Source organism: Lynx canadensis, chromosome A2 (assembly GCF_007474595.2).
Source record: "Lynx canadensis isolate LIC74 chromosome A2, mLynCan4.pri.v2, whole genome shotgun sequence".
In the NCBI taxonomy this organism is placed as follows: domain Eukaryota; kingdom Metazoa; phylum Chordata; class Mammalia; order Carnivora; family Felidae; genus Lynx; species Lynx canadensis.
In genome coordinates this window covers 113,578,775-113,600,893 of record NC_044304.2, presented here as the reverse complement: position 1 = coordinate 113,600,893, position 22,119 = coordinate 113,578,775, and the positions used below count along the sequence as shown (strand labels likewise).

General features: G+C 38.4%; 1 protein-coding gene across 3 annotated transcripts in view; it reads right to left on the bottom strand.

The window, feature by feature from the left end:
• Positions 1 to 22,119, bottom strand: part of DNAH11 (dynein axonemal heavy chain 11) — a 359,611-nt gene that overhangs the window by 224,556 nt on the left and 112,936 nt on the right. For all 3 annotated transcript variants that reach the window (XM_030308072.1, XM_032592424.1, XM_032592423.1), the window contains 2 exons: positions 10,731 to 10,877; positions 7,431 to 7,664 (listed from right to left, as the gene is read on the bottom strand). In XM_030308072.1, the coding sequence (XP_030163932.1) occupies positions 7,431 to 7,664; positions 10,731 to 10,877 (381 nt within the window). The remainder of the gene's footprint in view (positions 1 to 7,430; positions 7,665 to 10,730; positions 10,878 to 22,119) is intronic.

Here is a 22,119-nt window from a genome sequence, read left to right as displayed (position 1 = left end):
ATTATGCATCACGTCAGACACCATTGTTATTGCCATTTTCACAACAGCAACAATGGCTAACTTAAATTTTGTCCAGTTCTTTGTGGGGCACCTGGGTGGCTCAGTTGGTTGAGCATCGAACTTCAGCTTGGGTCATGACCTCATGGTCTGTGGGTTCAAGCCCCACATCAGGCTCTGTGCTGACAGCTCAGAGCCTGGAGCCTGTTTCAGATACTGTGTCTCCCTTTCTCTCTGCCCCTCCCTGCTCATGCTCTGTCTCTCTCTCTCTCTCTCTGTCAAAAATAAATAAACATTTAAAAAATTAAAAAAAATAATTTTGTCGAGCACTTTTAAATGGTGTTTTAAATACATTAACGTAATCCTAGCAATACTGTGATACAGGTGCTGTTATTATTACTGTTTTACAGACTATGATGCTGAGGGCACGGAGTGGTTATTTAAGACACCCAAAGCAACACAGCTAATGAACCACAGCGAATGAGTTGACATTTTAATGTACATAATCTGGACCTAGATTCTTTTTTCTTCATCATCAACCTATAAGAAAAAAAATATTAGTGATGGGAGGATAGATTCGAAACACCACCTGAGCGGGTCCTGGTTTGCTCAGATGGTAGGGTACACAACTCTTAAACTGGGGGTTGTAAGTCTGAGCCCCATGTTGGATGTAAAGATTACCAAATAATAAACTATTCAAAAAGTTACCTAAAAAAAAGGTACCTAAATTACAACACAAATAATTCAGAGTTTGAAAATATGAGATAGAGGTTAAAAGACAGGAAGGACAGCATGAGAAACCCCAACATATAGCAGATTAAATTGTAAATGAAGAAAATACAGCAAATGGAAAAAGGCATCGATCAAACAAAAAATGGAGACAAATTTTCCAGAATTGAAGACAGACCTGTAACTGAAGATTCAAGAAGTTCACAAAGTCCTTAGCAGGCTACATTTTAAAAGCAGTGGTGCGGGGGCGGGGGGTCAGGGGGGAATCTACAACTAGATACAATAGAATAAAACATCAGAACCACAAAAAGAAAAGATTATAAAAGGAACCAAAGACCAAAGACAGATTGCTTATGAAGTAAAAATAATTTGACCTAAAGTGTACAAAAACAATGATGGGCACAAGATAATACAATATTTTTAAAGTTCTGAAAGTAAGTAATTCTCAACTTAGAAATCTAGGCCTCAGGGTGTCTGTGTGGCTCAGTCGATTAAGCGTCTGACTTTGGCTCAGGTCATGATCTCACTGTTCCTGAGTTCAAGCCCTGCGTCCGGCTTCTGTTTTGACAGCTCGGATTCTGTGTCTCCCTCTCTCTCCGCCCCTACCCTGCTCTCTCTCTCTCTCACTCTCAAAATAAATGGATAGTAAAAAAATTTTTTAAAGAAGAAATCTAGGATTCAAATATGAAGAAGGAAATCAAAATAAAGGGATCAAAAAATTTCCTACTTATTATCCATCACTTCACAACCCCCTAAGAGATACATTACAAGAAGAAAGGAAATGAATTTCAAAAATAAGAAATGGGGTTAAAAAAAAAAAAAGAGCAAAGTCACTGCTAAATATGTTGATAAATCTAAGATTTAAAGTAACACAAGTAGGGTACCTGAGTGGCTCCAGGTCATGATCTTGCGGTTCGTGAGTTCGAGCCCCGTGTTGGGCCCTTTGCTGACAGCTTGGAGCCTGGAGCCTGCTTCAGATTCTGTGTTTCTCTCTCTCTTTGCCCCTCCCCCACTCATACTCTGTCAATCTCTCTCAAAAATTAAAAAAATAAGAATAAAGTAACACAAGTAAAGGTTGATTAAAAAAAATTAAACAGCAGCATATAAAATAGGACATGGAGATCAGAATAAAGGTTTGCAAAGTCCTTGTGAGGAAGAGGTAAGATCTATTAACAGCTAACTAGAACACAAGCACACTGAAAGGAGGACCTTCACTGTTGGAACCACAGAACCTACAATAGGGCCGCCTAAACACTCAGACTCTCAGACTAGACCCAGAGGAGGCAGGAAATAATTCTGGTATATCCATATAAAGGAATACTATTTGGTGGTTTTTAGTGTCAATTTATATACATATATAATTTACGACAAGCAAAAATGTAGATAACACATTGAGTGAAAATATAAAGTAATAATGTTTGAAGGTAAAAAAACAACAAACTATTTTTTTCTGTGTAGATTTAGATACATGGATATATATCAGCACAAAAATTTATTTATATAAATAGCTAGGCAATGACACACACACGCTTGTGTGTTTATACAGAGAGAGAGAGAGAGAGAGAGGTGTCTACACATTCACATAGAAAGAGAGAGACTAGGGCACCTGGATGGTTCAGTCAGTTGGGCGTCCGACTTTGGTTCAGGTCGTGATCTCAGGGTTTGTGAGATCAGGACCTGTGTCGGGCTCTCTGTGCTGCCAGCTTAGAGCCTGGAACTTCTGTGGTTCTGTGTTCCTCTCTCTCTGCCCATCCCCCACTCATGCTCTGTATCTCTCTCCTTCAGACATTAAAAACATTAAAAAAAAAAAAAAAAAAAAAAGACAGAGGAAAAACTTTGATGTCTCTGTACCAAAATGTCATCCATGGTTATCTATGGGAAGAGAATCTGTGAATGCTATGGTTAAGTTTTCTAAACATTATTTTCCTTCATTCTCCAGAATAGATCACATACTGGGTCACAAATCAGCCCTCAACAAGTACAAAAAGATCGAGATCATGCCGTGCATATTTTCAGACCACAATGCTATCAAACTCGAAATAAACCAAGAGAAAAAAAATTGGAAAGACTAGATATACTTGGAGATTAAAGATTATCTTACTAAAGAATGAATGGGTTAACAAAGAAAGTAAAGAGGAAATGAAAAAGTACATGGAAGCCAATGAAAATGATAACATGACAGCCAAAAACCTCTGGGACACAGGAAAGGCAGTCCTAAGAGGGAAGTACACAGCAATCCAGGCTTTCCTAAAGAAGGAAGAAAGATCTCAGATACACAACCTAATCTGACACCTAAAAAAGCTGGAAAAAGAGCAACAAATAAAGCCCAAAACCAGCAGAAGATGGGAAATAAAGATTAGAACAGAAATCAATGCTATTAAAAAAAAAAAATAGAACAGATCAATGAAACCAGGAGCTGGTTCTTTGAAAGAATTAACAAAGTTGATAAAACCAAGCCAGTTTGATCAAAAACAAAAAGAACCCAATAAATAAAATCAAGAAATAAAGGGGAGAGATTACAGCCAACACTGCAGAAATACAAACATAAGACTAGAATGTTATGAGCAATTATATGCCATAAATTGGGCAATCCGGAGAAATGGACAAATTCCTAGAAACATATAACTACCAAAACTGAAATGGGAAGAAAATAGAAAATCTGAACAGACCTATAACCAGTGAAGAATTTGAATCAGTAATCAAAAATCTCCCAAAAAACAAGAGTCCAGAGCGGGAAGACTTTCCAGGAGAATTCTATCAAACATTTAAAGAAGAGTTAACACCTATTCTTTTCAAGCTGTTCCAAAAAATAGAAATGAAAGGAAAGCTTCCAAACTCCCTCTATGAGGCCAGTATTACCTTGATTCCAAAACCAGACAAAGACCCCCACTAAAAAGAACTACAGACCAATTTTCCTGATGAACATGGATGTCAAAATTCTCAAGATATCAGCCAACTGGATACAACAATACATTGAAAAAACTATTCACCATGATCAAGTGGAATTTGTTCCTGGGATGCAGGGCAGGTTAAATATCTGCAAATCAATCAATGTGATACATCACATCAATAAAAGAAAGGTTAAGAACCACGTGATCCTCTCAGTAGATGCTAACTAGTTGGATTAGTTAACAATCTCTCTTTTTAATTTTTTTAATTTTAATTTTAATTTTTTTAATTTTAATTTTTGATGCTAACTATTTGGATGTAAATTTAAAAAAATAAAATTTAAAATTTAAAAAAATCCTAGAAGAGAAAATAGGCAACAACCTCTTTGAACTTGGCTACAGCAACTTCTTACTAGACAGGTCTCTGGAGGTAAGAGAAACAAAAGCAAAAGGAATTATTGCATGCCTGGGTGGTTCAGTTGGTTAAGCATCCAACTTCAGCTCAGGTCATGATATCATGGTTTTGTGAATTCAAGCCCCACATCGGGATTCATATTCATATTCTCTCTCTCTCTCTCTCTCTCTCTCTCTCTCTCTCTCTCGCACTCTCCCTGTCCCTCCCTATTCACACTCTGTCTCAAAATAAACCAACTTTAGAAAAATGAACTACCGGACCTCATCAAGATAAAAAGCTTTTGTACGGTGAAGGAAACAATCAGCAAAACTAAAAGGCAACCGACAGAATGGGAGAAGATATCTGCAAATGACATATCAGATAAAGGTTAGTACCCCAAAATCTAGAAAGAACTTATCACACTCAACACCCAAAAACAATAGCTGTGAGGAATGGGCAAAAGAATGAGTAGACACTTTTCCAAAGAAGACAACCAGATAGCTAACAGACACATGAAAAAATTCTCAGCATCACTCATCATCAGGGACATACAAATCAAAAACACAATGAGATACCACCTCACACCAGAATAGCTAAAATTAACAAGTCAGACAATGACAGATGTTGGCGAGAATGCAGAGAAGAGGAACCCTTTTGCACTGCTAGTGGGAATGTAAAATGGTGCAGCCACTCTGAAAAACAGTATGGAACAATTAAAATTAGAAGTAACCCTACAAAACAGCAATTGCACTACTAGGTATTTATCCAAAGGATACAGGTGTGCTGTTTCAAAGGGGTGCATGCACCCCAATGTCTATAGCAGCACTATCAACAATAGCCCAAGTATGGAAAGAGCCCAAATGTCCATCGATGGATGAATGGATAAAGAAGATGTGGCATGCATATATATATACACATACATACACACACACACACACACACACACACACACACACAATGGACTATTATTTGGCAATCAAAAAGAATGAAATCTTGCCATTTGCAACAACATGGATGGAACTAGAGTGTATTATACTAATCAAAATTACTCAGAGAAAGTCACAATAGTCATGTAACTTCACTCATATGTGGGATTTAAGATACCAAACAGATGAACATAAGGGAAGGGAAGCAAAATAATATAAAAACCAAGGAGAGCAAAAAGAGACTCTTAAATACAGAGAACAAACTGAGGGTTGCTGGAAGGGTTTTTGGGTGGGGGGGATGGGCTAAATGGGTGATGGGCATTAAGGAGGAGCACCTGTTGGGATGAACACTGGTATTATATGTAGGGGACGAATCACTGAATTCTACTCCTGAAATCATTTTTGCACTATATGCAAACTGACCTGGATATAAACAGAAAGAAAGAAAGAAAGAAAGAAAGAAAGAAAAAAGAAGAAAGAAGAAAGAAAGAAAGAAAAAAGGAAAGAAAAGTTATTTTCCTTTTTCAATCTATACTTTGTTCATCAAAAAAATACCTAGAAACACATTTTTTAATGTTTATTTAGTTTTCAGAGAGTACAAGTAGGGGAGGGGCAGAGAGACGGGGACAGAGGATCTGAAGCCGGCTTTTGTACTGACAGTGAGCCCAATGCAAGGCTCAAACTCACAAACCACAAGATCATGACCTGAGGTGAAGTCGGGGGCTCAACCGACTGAGCCACCCAGGTGACCCTTTTTTTTTAATTAACACTTTTAAATCTTTTTTTAAAATGTTTATTCACTTATTTTGAGAGAGAGAGAAAGCTTGAGCAGGATAGGGGCAGAGAAAGGGAGAAAGAGAATCCCAAGTAGGCTCAACACTCAGCACAGAACCCAACTCGGGACTTGAGCTCATGAACAGGGAGATAATGACCTGAGTCGAAATCAAGAGTCAGAAGCTAAACTGACTGAGCCACCCAGGTGCCCCATACTTTCTTCTTCTTAATTTTTAATAATAAACATTAATAAGAAATCATGAAATCGAAAATAATAAAGTTGATAGAAGAAATATACATAAAATATCATTTACGGTCTTAAGCAATTGAATATCCTAATAATCACACAAAATGATACACTGGAAGCAAGGAGACCATTAAATGAAGTGAGGGAAAAATAGAGGAGGAGGATCTATGTTGAAAAATTTAAGTCTGAGCAATGATTGATTATACCTGAAACTTAAAAGGATATTGTAACTATTTTAAAATTCTTACTTCACAGATAATGAAAATACTTACAATAAAAGCACAGATATCACGATTAACCAGAAAGGTATTTTATAATAAAACCATAATATAATTAATTGCAATTTAATTTACTATTAAGGTTGATGAAAAAAAAAATTAACTACTTAGCTTCCTCATCCAAGGGCCAGCAACTAGAATTGTAAAGCTCTTGACCCTAGGAGGAAACCAGCCACTTTTGAAAATCTATCCTGTAACTTAAACCAATGCCCTAGTTTCCTCAAGATGATTATCAAGAATATAGTTCCTCCCCAAAAGCAACAATACAAAAACTCTTTTAGTAACATAAACAAATCAGGTTGTCTCCACTCAAGATTAAAGCAAAATTAAAAGAATAATCAGCACCCTCTAAAACCTAGAATTCCTGAATGTGTTTAACGTTACAAGTATCCTTCCCCCTCTGAATCTATTTGATTTTTAAGGGACTGAGTTACAAGTACTGCTAGGAGGACCAGTAATGGAGAGACGAGGAAAGCATTCTGACTTCTGCTGCCCCTGCCTGTGTTACTTACACATTGTACGACACCGGGCAAGTTACTTAATATCTCTCGATTCACGCTTGATCCACTCAAAACAAGAAGGTAGACACACTAATGTTTAAATACCTTTCAAGCCTAGTATTCCCTTAATCTAAAAGCCGACAGAAAGGCCTTATCTCTGAATTGTTTCACAACTATGAGCTCACCTTAAGATGGGAGGCTTAAGTAGAGGTCATAGCCTAACTGGGGTGAATAACATGGAATTCAAAAAGGCTGTTTTCCAAAATTGCTCATCTGTGTCTTATAATTAACCAAAACCCAAAATACATGAAAACATCTGTCTTTGCTGAACAGCCCTCCATCTTTCTGAGTCATTCAAATCATGTACATATTTTGTAATAAATACATCATTAGCCTAGATGAAGAGAGTCCTACACAGAAGCAAAGAATAGGCACAGTATCTAGGTATCTGTGACATACTAGAGCTTTGGAGGATAATGGATGAGATTTTTTTTAACCCCTGTAGCAAACTAGAAGGATAACACAAAGCTAGAAAATGAAAAAGTTAAACAACTGATTGCTGAAATAGTCCTAGCATAGTGCCTGGCACACAGAAGGCCCTCCATGAATGAATGAATGAATGAATGAATGAATGAATGAATGAATGTTTACCTCTTCAAGTCCCGTCAAGTCTCAAAATTATGAATCTATAAAATACCTGTTTTTTATGGAAATCCTTTAGGGCCGTTTCATAGCCTTCCTCCAGCCTACTGAAGGCTATCCCTACATCCGTCGTCCACCAGATCTGCGAGCTTGTTAGTGCAACTTGAGCAGGGAAATCGAAGATCCACAGCTCCCTTGGTTTCTCCTCACTGGCTGCTATGGCTTCTGTGATGGAATGTCGCACAGTTTCCTGCATAGTGTGTTCAAGCTGCAGCAGCCACGTTTCCACCTTTTGAAGCAAAATGAAATGATTTAGCACAGGCTGAACTACGGAAGAGGGATAATTCCATCCTCCTATAAGCTCAAAGGCCATGTGGACGGTGGGGCCTAGGGTGGACTTATTTTAAACCCACAGAGAAAACTGGAAGAGGCAGAACACAAATGGAAGACGAACAACAACGGATGAAGTCCTTCCTATACGAACCTGTCCTCTCCCAGGATAGCGCTCATCTCATTTCACCTGCTAGATGGCCCAGTAACTTTCTGTAGCCTCAACACATGTGTTCTCAACTATCTGTCTCTCAGATGTGAAGACAAGGGGGTTCTGGATCGAGATCCCCTGTAGTAATGCACAGTGTTCTGAGAAACCAAACATCACAGCCATCTACAGAGTAATACGCTAGAGTAAGATTCTAGAGCTTTGGGAATAATGGCAGATTGATTTTTTAAAAAATGTTTTCTTTTTGATAATTTTTAAATATACTGAAAATTCCTCTAAAAATCCTATTTCTAACTCTTAAGACAAAGTATTTTCAGCAAGTGTCTTAATTATATCCCCTACTGGCTCTCATCTTCACACTTGTCAAAAATTAACAGCAGGAAAGTGTAAGAGAGAGGACAACTGCTGACTTGTGAAAGTTAATCTTTGTTTTAAAAAACCCAAGTTTATTTTGCCCCCACATAATGTATTTTACCCAGTTTCTATTATGTTCAAATATGCTTTGTTATATTTATCCGCATATATGTTTCCATGGGTGTTACTAACAAAAGAATACACATACTATTTGCAAATAATCGACCTCAATAAAAAAATGACTGTAATAAATAAATTCCAAAGACCACATGAGATTGTGAAAATGTTAAAACTGTTTTCTTTGTCTGCCTCTGTGAAGATGGCAGAAACATTCATTCCTAGAGTATCTTTCTCTAGAGGACTTGGAAAGAGTGATAGGTAGTTGATGAGCTGACAGCCTTCTCTACTGAAAGAAAAAGGAAGCACTGGCTGGCAGCGGGCCCAATATCCTGAGAGCTTTCTCCTCTGACTACGTAATGGGACACTGTTCACCTGCCTGAGTTCAGGGTCTCCAGTCTCACCATGACTAAGTCCAACTGGGTCACTAAGCCCACCTCTTGATGTTACCCAGCAACTAGTTCTTCAGTAAATCAGACAGCCATGTGAGCATATCCCAGAGTACTCTGGGATCCAGGTCCTCAACATGGCCACCTGTTCTCAAGAACTTTCCAGTCCATCTGGGAAGACTGAATACACATATAAGGTGATGTATCGCCTTGTGCTCAGATGAATATGCCAAGAGTGGCAACTTCGTTCAGCATGATTTGAGAAAATAAACTGATGCGATGTGGCTCAAACCCTCCCTTTCTGATATTTCATCAGCCTCTTCCCAACCCTCTGTGAAAACAATTACCACTTCCCATTATCATTATCCATTTCTTCATTATAATTCATTATAATTACCCATTTCTTCCAGGAAAACTAAGAGCTCCTCCAAGACAGTGAACATGTCTTATTCATTTCTGGATCCCCAGAAATTTAACCCAGCATCTGGCACATAGTAGGTATTCAATAAACACTAATATAACAAATACAAATAGTCTAATTTGGGAGGAACCAATCATAAAAGCGCAGGGAGGGAAAGACGTAAAGAGCATCTTTTTATAAAAACAAGGCAATTAGAGACTGAATGTGGTATATGCTCGAGTCTCTAGCCTAACTTGCTTATATAGAATAAATTAGAGCACCGTGAAAACTTTCAATACCAAGGGCTCCTGCTAGTGACAACCACATCCGTCAAATGGACTGTCGTCCTTCTGGGCACTACGCCAGTCGGCTTACCAGTCTGCAGGGGAGGTTACCAGACAGCAACACGCTTTTGTCAAGATAGTTTATGGTGACTTTTTCTAATCACTGTAATATATCCTAAAGACCCACAAGAGATCAAAAAATACATTTTAATCAAAGTATTCCACCATCTGCTTCCCTTCATTTTGGCAGGATTTCTTGGTACAATATTAAAAAGGAACAGAGGGGAATAAAGAAAACCCCTGTTTTTGTTTTTTTTTTTTTTAAAAGGCTCCCATCACATTTCAGCAAGGGACATTTAAGGAACCTGCCTCAACCTGAACAGTTTCTGTAATGGAGGCTATGGTCTCCGTGACTCTCTGGATTAACTCAATCTGCTCAAGCATCATCATAAAAAGATGCAATTTCTCTACATCATCTGAAAACGCCAAGAATGCTTTCATAAATCATAATGAGCCATTCTTGCACTTAACCATTAAGAGTATTTTTCAGGTATTAGGCTGTGCAAGAAGAGAATATGCTACCTTAACTGTCTGTGCACGTGGTAATTAAGAGTATGGGACATCGGCCTGGTAGATTCAGTCGACTTTATTTATGAGCAGCCATTTACAACATTCACATCACAATCCTGAACCACAAGCCTCTTAAAACACGCTTTACTGCCAAGGTGCTGCTTTCCTCAAACTCTCTGTGACGAAACCAATAGCTTTATAGGAGGCTCGGTCACTGGGTTGAACCGGCTTTTCATTCTGGCGTCCACTCATTCAATCTGTGACAATGCTTCCTGACCAGCTCGACTGCTAGCATTTCTGAGACTCTCTGATGTGCTGAAGCCAAAGGAGCAAAACTGGGAAGCATGGCAGAGTTTGGCACAGCACAGCAGTCACACTGGACGTGGGCAAACAGGAAACTCTGAGCACGCAACTAACCAGCGACTGATGTGACAGGAGTTGACTTCTTTCTTCTTCAATTCAACCTTTAAAAATTACACTGAGGGGAGCCTGGGTGGCCCAGCGGGTTAAGTAATTGACTCTTTTTGATTTTGGTTCACAGTCATGCTCTCATGGTTGTGGGACCGCCCCAGGTCATCTCCATGCTGGGCATGGAGCCTGCTTAGGATTCTCTCTCCCCTCCCCCCCCGACCCTGCCATTCTCTCTGCCTCTCTCCCGCTCCTCGCTCATGCGTGCCCTCTCTCAAAAAAATTATCCCAAAAATACTCCTGTAGCATAGACAACTTTATAATCATATCTTACATGGCCTATGCATTCGCATTCAGCTTGGAATGGGACGTATTCTTTTTCTTTGCTGTACATTCCAATTGCTCTGGGGGTAGACACATCCTCATCTTCAAACTGCAGATCTGCAATGCTGTCGAAGAGTTTGGCAAGGTGACGTGTTACCTAAGATAATTTGAAAAGATGAGAGCATTTCTTACTGGAGATATATTCTGGTAATCTAGAGATAATGCCATACGAATTCACAAAACTTTATATAGTTAGAGAGTTGTCTCGAAATGTTTTCCTTCAAAATAAAAATCACTCCCTAAACTCCAGAGTTTAAAATGACCTTGACAGAGAAGGGGCCAGGCACGTTGGCTGCATCATCAGGTGCTGGGTGGTGAATGGTTATCATGAAAAGTTACCCTTGAAGATTAGACACTTACCAACTTACCTGCACCATATACCTGTTAGCAATCATCATACTGGGAATTGTGTGGTCAAGTTTTTAAAATTCAGATATATTATTTTACTCTAAAAAAATCATTTACTACTATAAGAAGGTTATGTTAAAATTTCTGAAACAAAAATTTGAGTTACATACAATATTACTCTCGTATTGTGTCTTATGTTATTGTGTACTTGGTTTGATATTAAAGTGAACCCTACAGTATATTTGTTATACCAGGAAAGTAAATAGGATTTCCCCATTTTTTAAAATTTTTTCAAAGTTTATTTGAGGAGAGAGAGAGGAGAGAGAGAGAGAGAGAGAGAGAGAGAGAGAGAATGAACAGAGGAGGGCCAGAGAGAGAGGGAGACAGGGAGAGAGAGAGAGAATCCCAAGCAGGCTCCTCAATGATAGAACGGAGCCCAGTGTGGGGCTTGAACTCATGAACTGTGAGATCATGACCTGAGCTGAAACCAAGAGTGGGGCACTCCACCGACTGAGCCACCCAGGTGCCCTAAATTTCCCCATCTGTATTGATAAGGAAAGTTGGAGCTGAAATACTAGATGACTTTGTCAAGCTGACATTGTTAAAAATGAGTGGGTTTTAGATTTTAAACCTCCAAATCCAGGCCTCAACTACAAAGTTTAAATTCTTCTGGCATCATTAACTGTTATATCCTAAATTGTGGCATCTGCAAAGGAACCCCCAATGAGCAGCATGCTGAACTTGACCATAGGTCCCAGACTATTTGAAAAATAAAACTAAATGAAAAGACACAGATCAACATTTGTTCAGCTAGTGGCCAATTGGAGATTAAATCCTAACTGGAATACGGAATACTAGAAGAGCAGTATTTGTCTATCCAGTCCTATCAGCATCAGACTAGGACAGGCCTCTTTAGTACAAACACTGGCACAGAGGAAAAGAAAAGACATGCATTCCCAAGGCAGACTCACAAGGAGAACAATCAGGTAAGCTGCTCTACCTCTTCTGGGGTAGACAAAGTCACAGACAGTGTACTAGAGCAAGTATCAGGAATGGGAAGAAGAGGCCTCTCTTCACACATGGTGCAAATAAACGCTGCTGAGTGGAAAACAGTTTGGTGTCCCTCAAAAGTTAAACATACAATTACTGTAAGTCCTAGCAATTCCATTCCCAGGTATATACTCAAAGTATTTTAAAGCAGGTACCTGTACACAAATGTTCAAATCCTTGTACACATGTGTTTATAGCAGTATTAAGAGCCAAAAGGTGGAGCCAATCCGAATGCCCACTGGTGGATGGCTGGACAAAACGTGGCACATACATACAATGGGATAATGTTCAGACACAAAAGGAATGGAGTGCTGTTACATACAAGATGGGTGAACCTGGAAAACATGATGCTAAATAGAAGAAGCTATTCACAAGAGCCCATGTATGAGACAGTTCCATTTATATGAAATGTCCAGAATAGGTAAATCCATAGAGATAGATAGCACATTGGTGGCTGCTGGGGGCTGGAGAGAGGAAGGAACACAGAGCGACTGCTCGATGGGCGTGGGGTTTTATTCTGGAGTGCAGGTATTCTGCAACTAGACAGAGGTGATACCTGCATCACATTGTGTGTACAAAATGCCACTGAATCCTACAGGTTAAAATGGCTCATTTCATGTTATGTAAACTTTAACTCAATAAAAATAAAATGAAAAGATGCTGATCACCAGAAGATGGTTTAAAGCTATATAGCATTTACTAGCAGCATACAGGTGACATCCCTGTAATGAGCTTTTCTAGAAATTCAGTTTAACTGAACTTGAAAACTATCCCAATAGCAGCTTCTAGGAACATCAACCCATCTAAATTTCCTGCATGAGAACACCAACACCAACATTGGTAAGCAACTCCTTAGGAGTGATTTAATCTTTGAAGCTTTTGGCCTTAACATTCACGCTGTATTTGCAGTTTTCGTATTAAAGAAAACCACGGCGAGAAATCAGAGTTTAAAAAAGATGAGTTTTTGAGACTCTCGCTTAAAGATAGAGCGGTAGCTGATGATCACTGCTGGGGTTATCCTCTTCTCCTCCATCCCTGTATATTACCCAGAGGACATTTATACACAGAAAGTATCTCTAATAATCTGACAACTCACTGGCACAGCTCAAGTGGCTAGGAAGGGCACAGATGTTTAATGGCTTCTACCGTGTAATGGGCCTAAATAATATTCAGGTGAAAAGCTGCAGGATCAATGAGACCTCGACCATTAGACTCTCTCAGACACTTTTGCTTTGGTGAGACAACAGTTTCAAAAGAACTTCTAGTCTTCTAGTCTATCAATCATTGACCAGGAAATGCAAACCCCATGGCTTCCAGTGCTCTTGATACTTATCCCTGGCATGTTTGAAGTCAGGGGCTTTCATATTCTGTCTTCTATTTAAAGATTCTGAGGAAATACAGCTATTGGTTTTGTTTCGTTTGTTTTTTAACTAGTGTGGACCCTGGTGTCATCAAATTTGTCCCGTTTCTATGAATATCTCTTTAGATTTTTTAACAGAAAAACAAAATTCTTTACTAGGTTAATGTTTACAATACCCTTTCATAATTAAAAAGAAAAATTAGTGCCTTATAGGCCCGTGTTTTTATCTCACTAAAGAAATTGAAAGGATTTGAACACTTCAAATCACAAACAAGTCAGTAACGTCCTTATATTTACATAGGTTTGTAAAAGGTTACCAAGAAACACTGAAATGTTATTCCCTCAGTTTATAGCTTATATAAAATCAGGTACCTCCATCCACTAGTAAGTTGAAAGAGAGGCAGTCAGTCCTCGCTTCACATAGTAGTGTGCAATCTTAACAATTACCGTGCAATCTTAATAATCAATGGAAAATTTATGATTATCCTCAGACTTTTTAAAAAACTTTGTTAAAACATTAAACTCCCTTTTTCTCTTGGTTATATAAGTACAAGGAGATAAAAACTGTAACTATTTAGTACATCACAGGGGCATCTGGGTGGCTCAGCTGGTTGAGCATCCAACTTCTACTCAGGTCACGATCTCATGGCTCGTGAGTTCAAGCCCCATATCAGGCTCTGTGCTGACAGCTCAGCTCGGAACCTGAAGCCTGCTTCAGATTCTGCGTCTCCCGCTCTCTGCTCCTTCCCCGCTTGTGCTCAGTCTCCCTCTCAAAAATAAACAAACATTAAAAAATATTCAGTACACTGTAACTTAAATATGCAAAATACTGAAAACCTGGTTGAAAATTTATCGGGGTAGTTCGATTAGTGTTTGCCTTCTCATCTTAGAACTTAAGATACAGAGTGAGCATCTTTTCTAGGTCATCAAGAATCGCCATACTCCTTTCAACATTTGGATCAGCTTCCAACATTTTATCCTTTGAGCTCTTAACGTCCTGAAATTTCTTTCAGAGTTTCTTTAATGTGAAGCTATTTTGAGGGGCTGGTCACATTTCCCTTATTTCCCTTGGGACATTTTCATCCATTTTGCCACAACAAGTGCTTTCATTTCTATCAGTAAGTTCATTTTCACTAAAACCCTCTGGCTGCAAATGTAGAAATTCTCAAATGGTATAGAGCTGTCATTCCCAGTGAGCATTCTCTTCTGTAAGTACCTCTATACTTGATTCAAATTTAACTTCCGGCGTGATCCATTTTCATTTCTTCTCTGTGCTTCCAACTTTATTACAAATTCCCTCATTCAGTTATGTGTATCTATAAAATGGTACACGGGTTCATCTCTAGGGACAAGGAGGTAGCAAAGTACATGCTTTGCTGCCTCTGTGTAAACTGAGTAACATACGTGTGATGGCCAAACATGGAGAGACTTCAAAAAGTATAATATGACTGTCCATGAGGCATCATGCACATTTGCTATTCACCCAGTGATTTTTGTGAAGAACGAGCAATGAGATTTCTGCTTTTCATAATTATTGGCAGTTAACATACCATAGTATCTTAACCTTGGACCATGTTGTTGGGGGACTGGTGTTATTTAACCAATCCTTGTTAGCTGAAATTCCTATACATGGGAACTGTGAACAGGGAGAGCTGCTTATTTAAGAACCTATATTTATCTATCTAAATAGAGTAAAAAATATTAACTCATTTAGGTAGTTTTATACTGTAAAATGCATATCAACACAGTGTTCACATTAGCTGGCCTACCCTATGTTAACCTGGAAAGCAAAGGGCAAGAAAAATGAAATTACTATAGCTTCTTGTATCTTCTCAAAGCTCAGCACTTGCCTTTTGCCTATATCTAATTTCATGTTTGCTCCATCTATGAAAGACGCCTCTGCAGACTGAGATAAAATAACCATAAAAGCTTAGTATCACTCCTGGCATGGGGAGCACCTCAAGACTCATTCCCTTGTAGTCATTAACTCATTTATTCATGTTAATGGTTAAGAGTCACGAAGATAATGCTTGTGTGGATGTAATGTCCAAAATGTAGGCAGTCCTGTCTACTGTCTATCCTCTCTAAACAAGATGAAATTGAGACTGTTATTTGCACATGAGCAAAAATTTAAGCCAGCCTATCAAAACGTTAGTTTTCTTTTTTTAAATAATATTACTCAGTATTGGTGACAGTACAGGGAAATGGACGTGCAACATTGTCAAAAGTCTCGATCTGCAAAAACGTTCTAGAAGTTGGTTAAATCAATTATGGCATATTCATATAATCAAACCTTTTATAAATTTTTTTTTCAACGTTTATTTATTTTCGGGACAGAGAGAGACAGAGCATGAACAGGGGAGGGGCAGAGAGAGAGGGAGACACAGAATCCGAAGCAGGCTCCAGGCTCTGAGCCATCAGCCCAGAGCCCGACGCGGGGCTCGAACTCACTGAGCGCGAGATCGTGACCTGGCTGAAGTCGGACGCTTAACCGACTGCGCCACCCAGGCGCCCCAAATCAAACCTTTTATAAACATTCAACATATTATTGAAGAACATTCTAATTTGAAACATGTATGACATACACATAGACACATTAAACACTATAATCACTCAGTACAAGTATCTAGCAGTATATAATTCTGATCCTTTTCAAATTTTCAATAATGGAGATAAATTACTTATATAATCCAAAAAGACTAAGTTATAAATTTTGTAAATAATTATAGGCAATATGAGGTACTAAGCATTGCTTAGTTTTGTTTTTACTAAAAACAAAATAATATATATTTTGCAATTTGATTTTTCTATTAATGTAACTTGGACGTATTCACACTGCTGATTCTGTTTAACATCTATAGCATGAATACATAAATTTATATAAATACAGTGACAACACAAATGATGAATTTTTAAATAACCTTTTGAAATAGGTAAGTAAAAAAGAATCACATGTATACATCTTAACAAATTTCAGCAAAGTTAACACAACTCTTGTAACCACTAAGAAGGTTAAGAAATATCACAACCAACACAACAGAAATAAAAACAATGATAAGAGAATATTATGAGCAATTATATGCCAACAAAATGGGCAATCTGGAAGAAATGGAAAAATTCCTAGAAACATATACACTACCAAAACTGAAACAGGAAGAAATAGAAAATTTGAACAGACCCATAACCAGTAAGGAAATCGAATCAGTAATCAAAAATCTGCCAAAAAACAAGAGTCCAGGGCCAGATGGCTTTCCAGGGGGAATTCTACCAAACATTTAAGGAAGAGTTAACACCTATTCTCTTGAAACTGTTCCAAAAAATAGAAATGGAAGGAAAACTTCCAAACTCTTTCAATGAAGCCAGCATTACCCTGATTCCAAAACCAGACAGAGACCCCACTAAAAAGGAGAACTATAGACCAATTTCCCTGATGAACATGGATGCAAAAATCCTCAACAAGATATTAGCCAACCGGCTCCAACAATACATTAAAAAAATTATTCACCATGACCAAGTGGGATTTATACCTGGGATGCAGGGCTGGTTCAATATCTGTAAAAAAAAAATTAAAGTGATTCATCACATCAATAAAAGGAAGGACAAGAACCATATGATCCTCTCAATAGATGCAGAGAAAGCATTTGACAAAAGACAGCATCCTTTCTTGAGCAGGTTAAGAAATAGAATGTGCTCGGAGCCAAAAAACTAATTGCCCATGGCAGCCATTAGTACCTCCTCTCAAAAAACGGACATCATCTTTACCTGAGTAGATTCATACAATATGTACTTCTGGGTCCACCTTCTGTAATTCAACATTATGTTAGTGAGGCTTATTCATGTTATTAGGTACATTTTTTCATTGCTAAGTGGTATGCCATTTTAGGAACATACCACTCTGCTGTTAAAGTATATTTAGATGGTTTGCAGTTTGGGTCTATGATGAATAATAATAATGTAGGTTTGAAAACTTTTGTATATGTTTTTCGGTTCACATATGTATACAATGAGAAGAAAAAAATGCTGGATAATAATGTATTCTTTTAAAATTTATTTGAGAGAGAAAGAGAGCATGCACAAGTGGGGCAGGGCAGAGAAAGGAGGAGAAAGAGACAATCCTAAGCAGACTCCACCATGCTTAGCACAGAGCCCAACGTGGGGCTTGATCCCAAGACCCTGGGATCAGGACCTGAGCCCAAAGCAAGAGTCACAGGCCCAACTGACTGAATCACCAAGGCATGCCAATAATGTATTCTTATACTCATGTTTATAAGTCACCGTTAAATAGATTTTCTGAGTGTTTCTATCAACTTACAATCCCCATGGCTAGATAGAAGATTCCCCTGTCCCATATCCTTATTATTTAATATTTTGAGTTTAATTTTAACCTTTTGGTGCAATTGATCTTGCTCTCTCATTGTGTGAGTATAAGTTTTTCTAATGCCAAGTCATGTCAAAGTCTGAGGAACTATCTCTACAAACTGAAAAAAGGGGGAAATCCACCAATTCATGATTTCCTCACCAGTTCTTCCATCCCCATGATGTCAAAACAGTGCCACGAGGTTACCAAGGTATCTTCAGCAAGAAAACAAACCAAAAAAGTGAAAACGAACCAGAGAAGATTAGCTCCGTGGATGAGCACTTGATAGTTATGTTTTGTTTCTAAATTTTGAGTAAAATCTTTTATTTTAAATCAGCAGCACGTAGAAGTCCTTGATATTGGTGTATTTGGTCTATTCATGTATTGAGACATGCGTATGTGAATCCCTAACTAACGTGTATCAATCTGCTTTTCCAGTATAACTAACTACCCCAAAATTCAGTGGCTTAAAATAGCAACAACTTCTTAGCTTCCAACTGTGTGTGTTGGCTTTTGGATTACCTCAGCTGGTTACCCTGTTTGTGGTCCCTTGTGATCAATGGCTTCTCTCGTATATGTGATGATTACCCAGCTGATAGCTTGGGTATGGGCATATGCCTATCATTCAGTAGGCTAGCCTTGGCTTGCTCATGACAGGGTGGTCAGAGGTTTCTGAATAACAGAAAGGGGGTAAGTCCCAGTGTGTGTGAACTTGTCAAACCTCTTGCTAATGATACAATGGCCAAAACAAGTCACACACTAATCCAAAAGGAGAAACGAATTCTACCCTTGATAAAAATTGCACCAAGACACTAAAAGGGCCTGGATGCATGGAGGGGAAGAATTTGTGGCCATTTTTACAGTATTATATTTTAAGTATTTTTGTCTCTTTACATTATTCCTTGCTCAGAAACTAAAGACATAGTACCTACTGTTTTCCCCATTTGGTATACAAAGAAACTGATGTTCAGAAAAGTAAAGCAGTAACATAGCTACTAATCAACAGAAGCAGCTCATGTAGGATTTCAAGGTCTCTGTTCTTATCATGCTGCCTTCTGATGGACGGCTGATATGCCTGTTTTGTCTAGTTCCATACAGTTAACATTTCAACAGTCACATTTTTTTGTGTAGATCTAGATTTCCATCTGGTATCATCTTCCTTCTGCCTGAAGCACTTCCTTTAACATTTCTTGTATTGACAGTCTGCTGGTGATGAAATCTTTCTGATTCTGAATGTCTGAAAACATCTTCATTTTGCATTCACTTTTAAAAGATATTTTCACTGGATAAAGATTTATACGTTGATTTTTTTTTCTTTCAGTATTTTACAGCTGTTGGTCCACTCTTTTCTCATTTGCATGGAGAAGCCTCTCATCATGTTTCCATTTATTCTCCTGTGCATAATATGACTTTATGGATGATCTTTGAATTTATCACTGGTTATAACCAATTTGACTGACCTGGTATAGTTTTCTTTATAGTATGTGCTTGTGTTCACAATTAAGTTTGAGCTTAAATCTATAGATTTCTTTTCATCAATTCAGAAAACCTCTGGCTGTTATTCTGCCGGGATTTTTTCTGTTTCCCTTCCTCCATTTGGAGATGTCCAATATACACACATGGAACTTTATCTTTTCTGCATCCCTACTTACCTTTTGGAACATACTAATAAAGCTGTCACTTTTAATATCTTTGTCTAACATTTGTATCAGTTTTGATTGATTTGTTTCCTCATTATGAGAGTTAGATATTCTTGCCTTTTTACATGTCCTCTAATCTTTAGTGGTGTACCAGACATTGTAAACATTGTAAACTTACTCTGCTTGGAGCTGAATACATTATTATTCCTATCTTCTTGAGCTTTGATTTGGGATGCAGTTAAATTACTTGCAAAACATTTTGATCTTTTTGGGTCTTGCTTTTTTTTTTTTTTTTTTAAGTTGATTCATTTTGAAAGAGAGAACTAGAGTACACATGTGAACCAGGGAGGGACGGAGAGAAAGGGAAAGAGAGAATCCCAAGCAAGCCGTGCACTGTCAGCGAGGAGCCCCACATGAGGCTCAATCCCATGAACCATGAGATCATATCTGATCCACAATCAAAAGCCACTTAACTAATTGAGCGACCCAGGTGCCCTTGGATCTTGCTTTCAAGACTTATTTGGCAGGGGTGTCCGGGTGGCTCAGTTAGTTAAGTGCCTCTTGATTTCAGCTCAGGTCATGATTTCACGGTTCATGGGATGGAACCCACTTGAATTCTCTCTTCCCCTATCTGCCCCTCTACCGCTCACACTCTCTCTCTCTCTCTCAAAAAACAATTTTTTAAAAAGGATTTGTTTGACAGAACTGGAACAGTATGTAATCCAGGGCTAATTATTCCCACTGCTGAAGACTATAAGAAGCCGCTCTAGAAGTTTCTGGGGTTCTCGCTCTACAGTTCTTTCCTCTTTGGCACTCAGTTCTGCAAACTCCAGCTACCTTGTTCTCCTTGGATTCTCAGCTCAGATCCCTCAATTCAAAAGAGCCTACCAGATCATGCCCGGCTCCCCCTCCCTGTCCCATACTTGGAAACTCACTCAAAGAAGAAAATGGGACCATCACAGAGCTCATCTCCTTTGTTCCAAGTCCCTCATGAATTGTTATCCTCTGTTGTCTGATGTCCAGGGACAAGAAAGTTGTTGTTTCATATATTTTGTTGGAGTTTTGGTGCTTTCAAGCAGGTGGGTAAATTCAGCTGCTATTCTATCTTGCCCAGAAGCACAAGTGTATCTCTCTTTGTGGTTTTAATTTGCATTTCTCTGATGACTTAAGAAGTGAAGCAACTTTTTATGTTTACTGGTCTTAGAATACCTTCTTTTGGGAATAGCCTGCTTAAGTGTTCTGCCCCCTTTTATACTGGATTATCCATCTGTCCTTGCTTCTTTGGACGTAAGAATTATTTTTATATTCTGCCTATAAGTCTTTTTTTTAAGGCATTGCCAACATCTTTTCCAACTTTGCGGCTTACAGTGTTAATCTCTTAATAGTATCCTTTGATAAGGCAAAGTTTTCAACTTTAACACAATCAAACCCATCAACCTTTCCCTACACTCAGTACTTGCATATCCAACTTAAATTTTTGCTTGCTGTGGCACCTGGGTGACTCAGTTGGCTGAGCATCCGACTTCCACTCAGGTCACGATCTTGCTTTTTTTGGAGTTTGAGCCCTGCATCAGGCTCTCTGCTGTCAGCGCAGAGCCTGCTTCAGATCCTCTGTGTCCCTCTCTCTGCCCCTCCCCTGCTCGTGCTCGCTTGCTCTCTCTAAAAATAAAACCTTTTTAAAAAATTTAAAAAAGAAATTTTTGTTCAAAGATCATTCTTTCTCAGATGTTATACACTTCATTGTTGCACCTGTCAAATTTACATCTACATCTACCTAGAACTTTTTAGATACCATATATGGTGAATCCCCTTTTCCACCACCCCTGCACATCCATACCCAATTGACCTTAGAATGATTCATTATCATGGTCTGATTCTCTGCTTAACATCTTCCTTGGTACCCAATCCCAGTTCCAGTTTGCATTTCTTGTTTTTTCTCTTTCTTTCAGTTCCATGATACTGATCAAAGTTCTGACCAGGTTTTCAGACTCTTTGTCATATTTTGTAAATCATCAAATGTTGCCAAGAAAAAAATCAACAGGAAACATTAGGCAAATCTCTCTGTGGTTTCTTTCTGCTCATATCTTAGCCCCTGAACTCTAGACTTTTCTTTGATGCTCTTTAAATACTCTGATGCACATATTAAACTGATTTAATTAACTGTTTCATCCAGCTTTTCTAGTTGTTCCCAGAACGCACAGTACTCTGTGAAAAGCTCATCTGCTATGGCCAGATGCCCTGCCAACTGAATTTAAGCTGGAGCTGAACAACTTGTAACAGGTGACATCAAACAAAGGCCAGGACCAGGAGTTCAAGATGCCAAAAAGAGGGTGAAAACTCCTTAGTGGCCGGGCGCCACATTTATAAGGCTTAATTTTTGGATCTCATAACATTAACGTAATATCTTATTTTACCCACACATTGTAATACTCCTGATTTTGTTGTGTAACTTATACATTGGCTGTGGAGAGAACTCCAGTAAAAGAGAGGCAACAGAAATCAAAGCAGGGGCAACGCGTTTACAAAATGAACACAAAAAGTGAATATATTGTTATACAATTTGTGGTTAACCCTATATTAACTG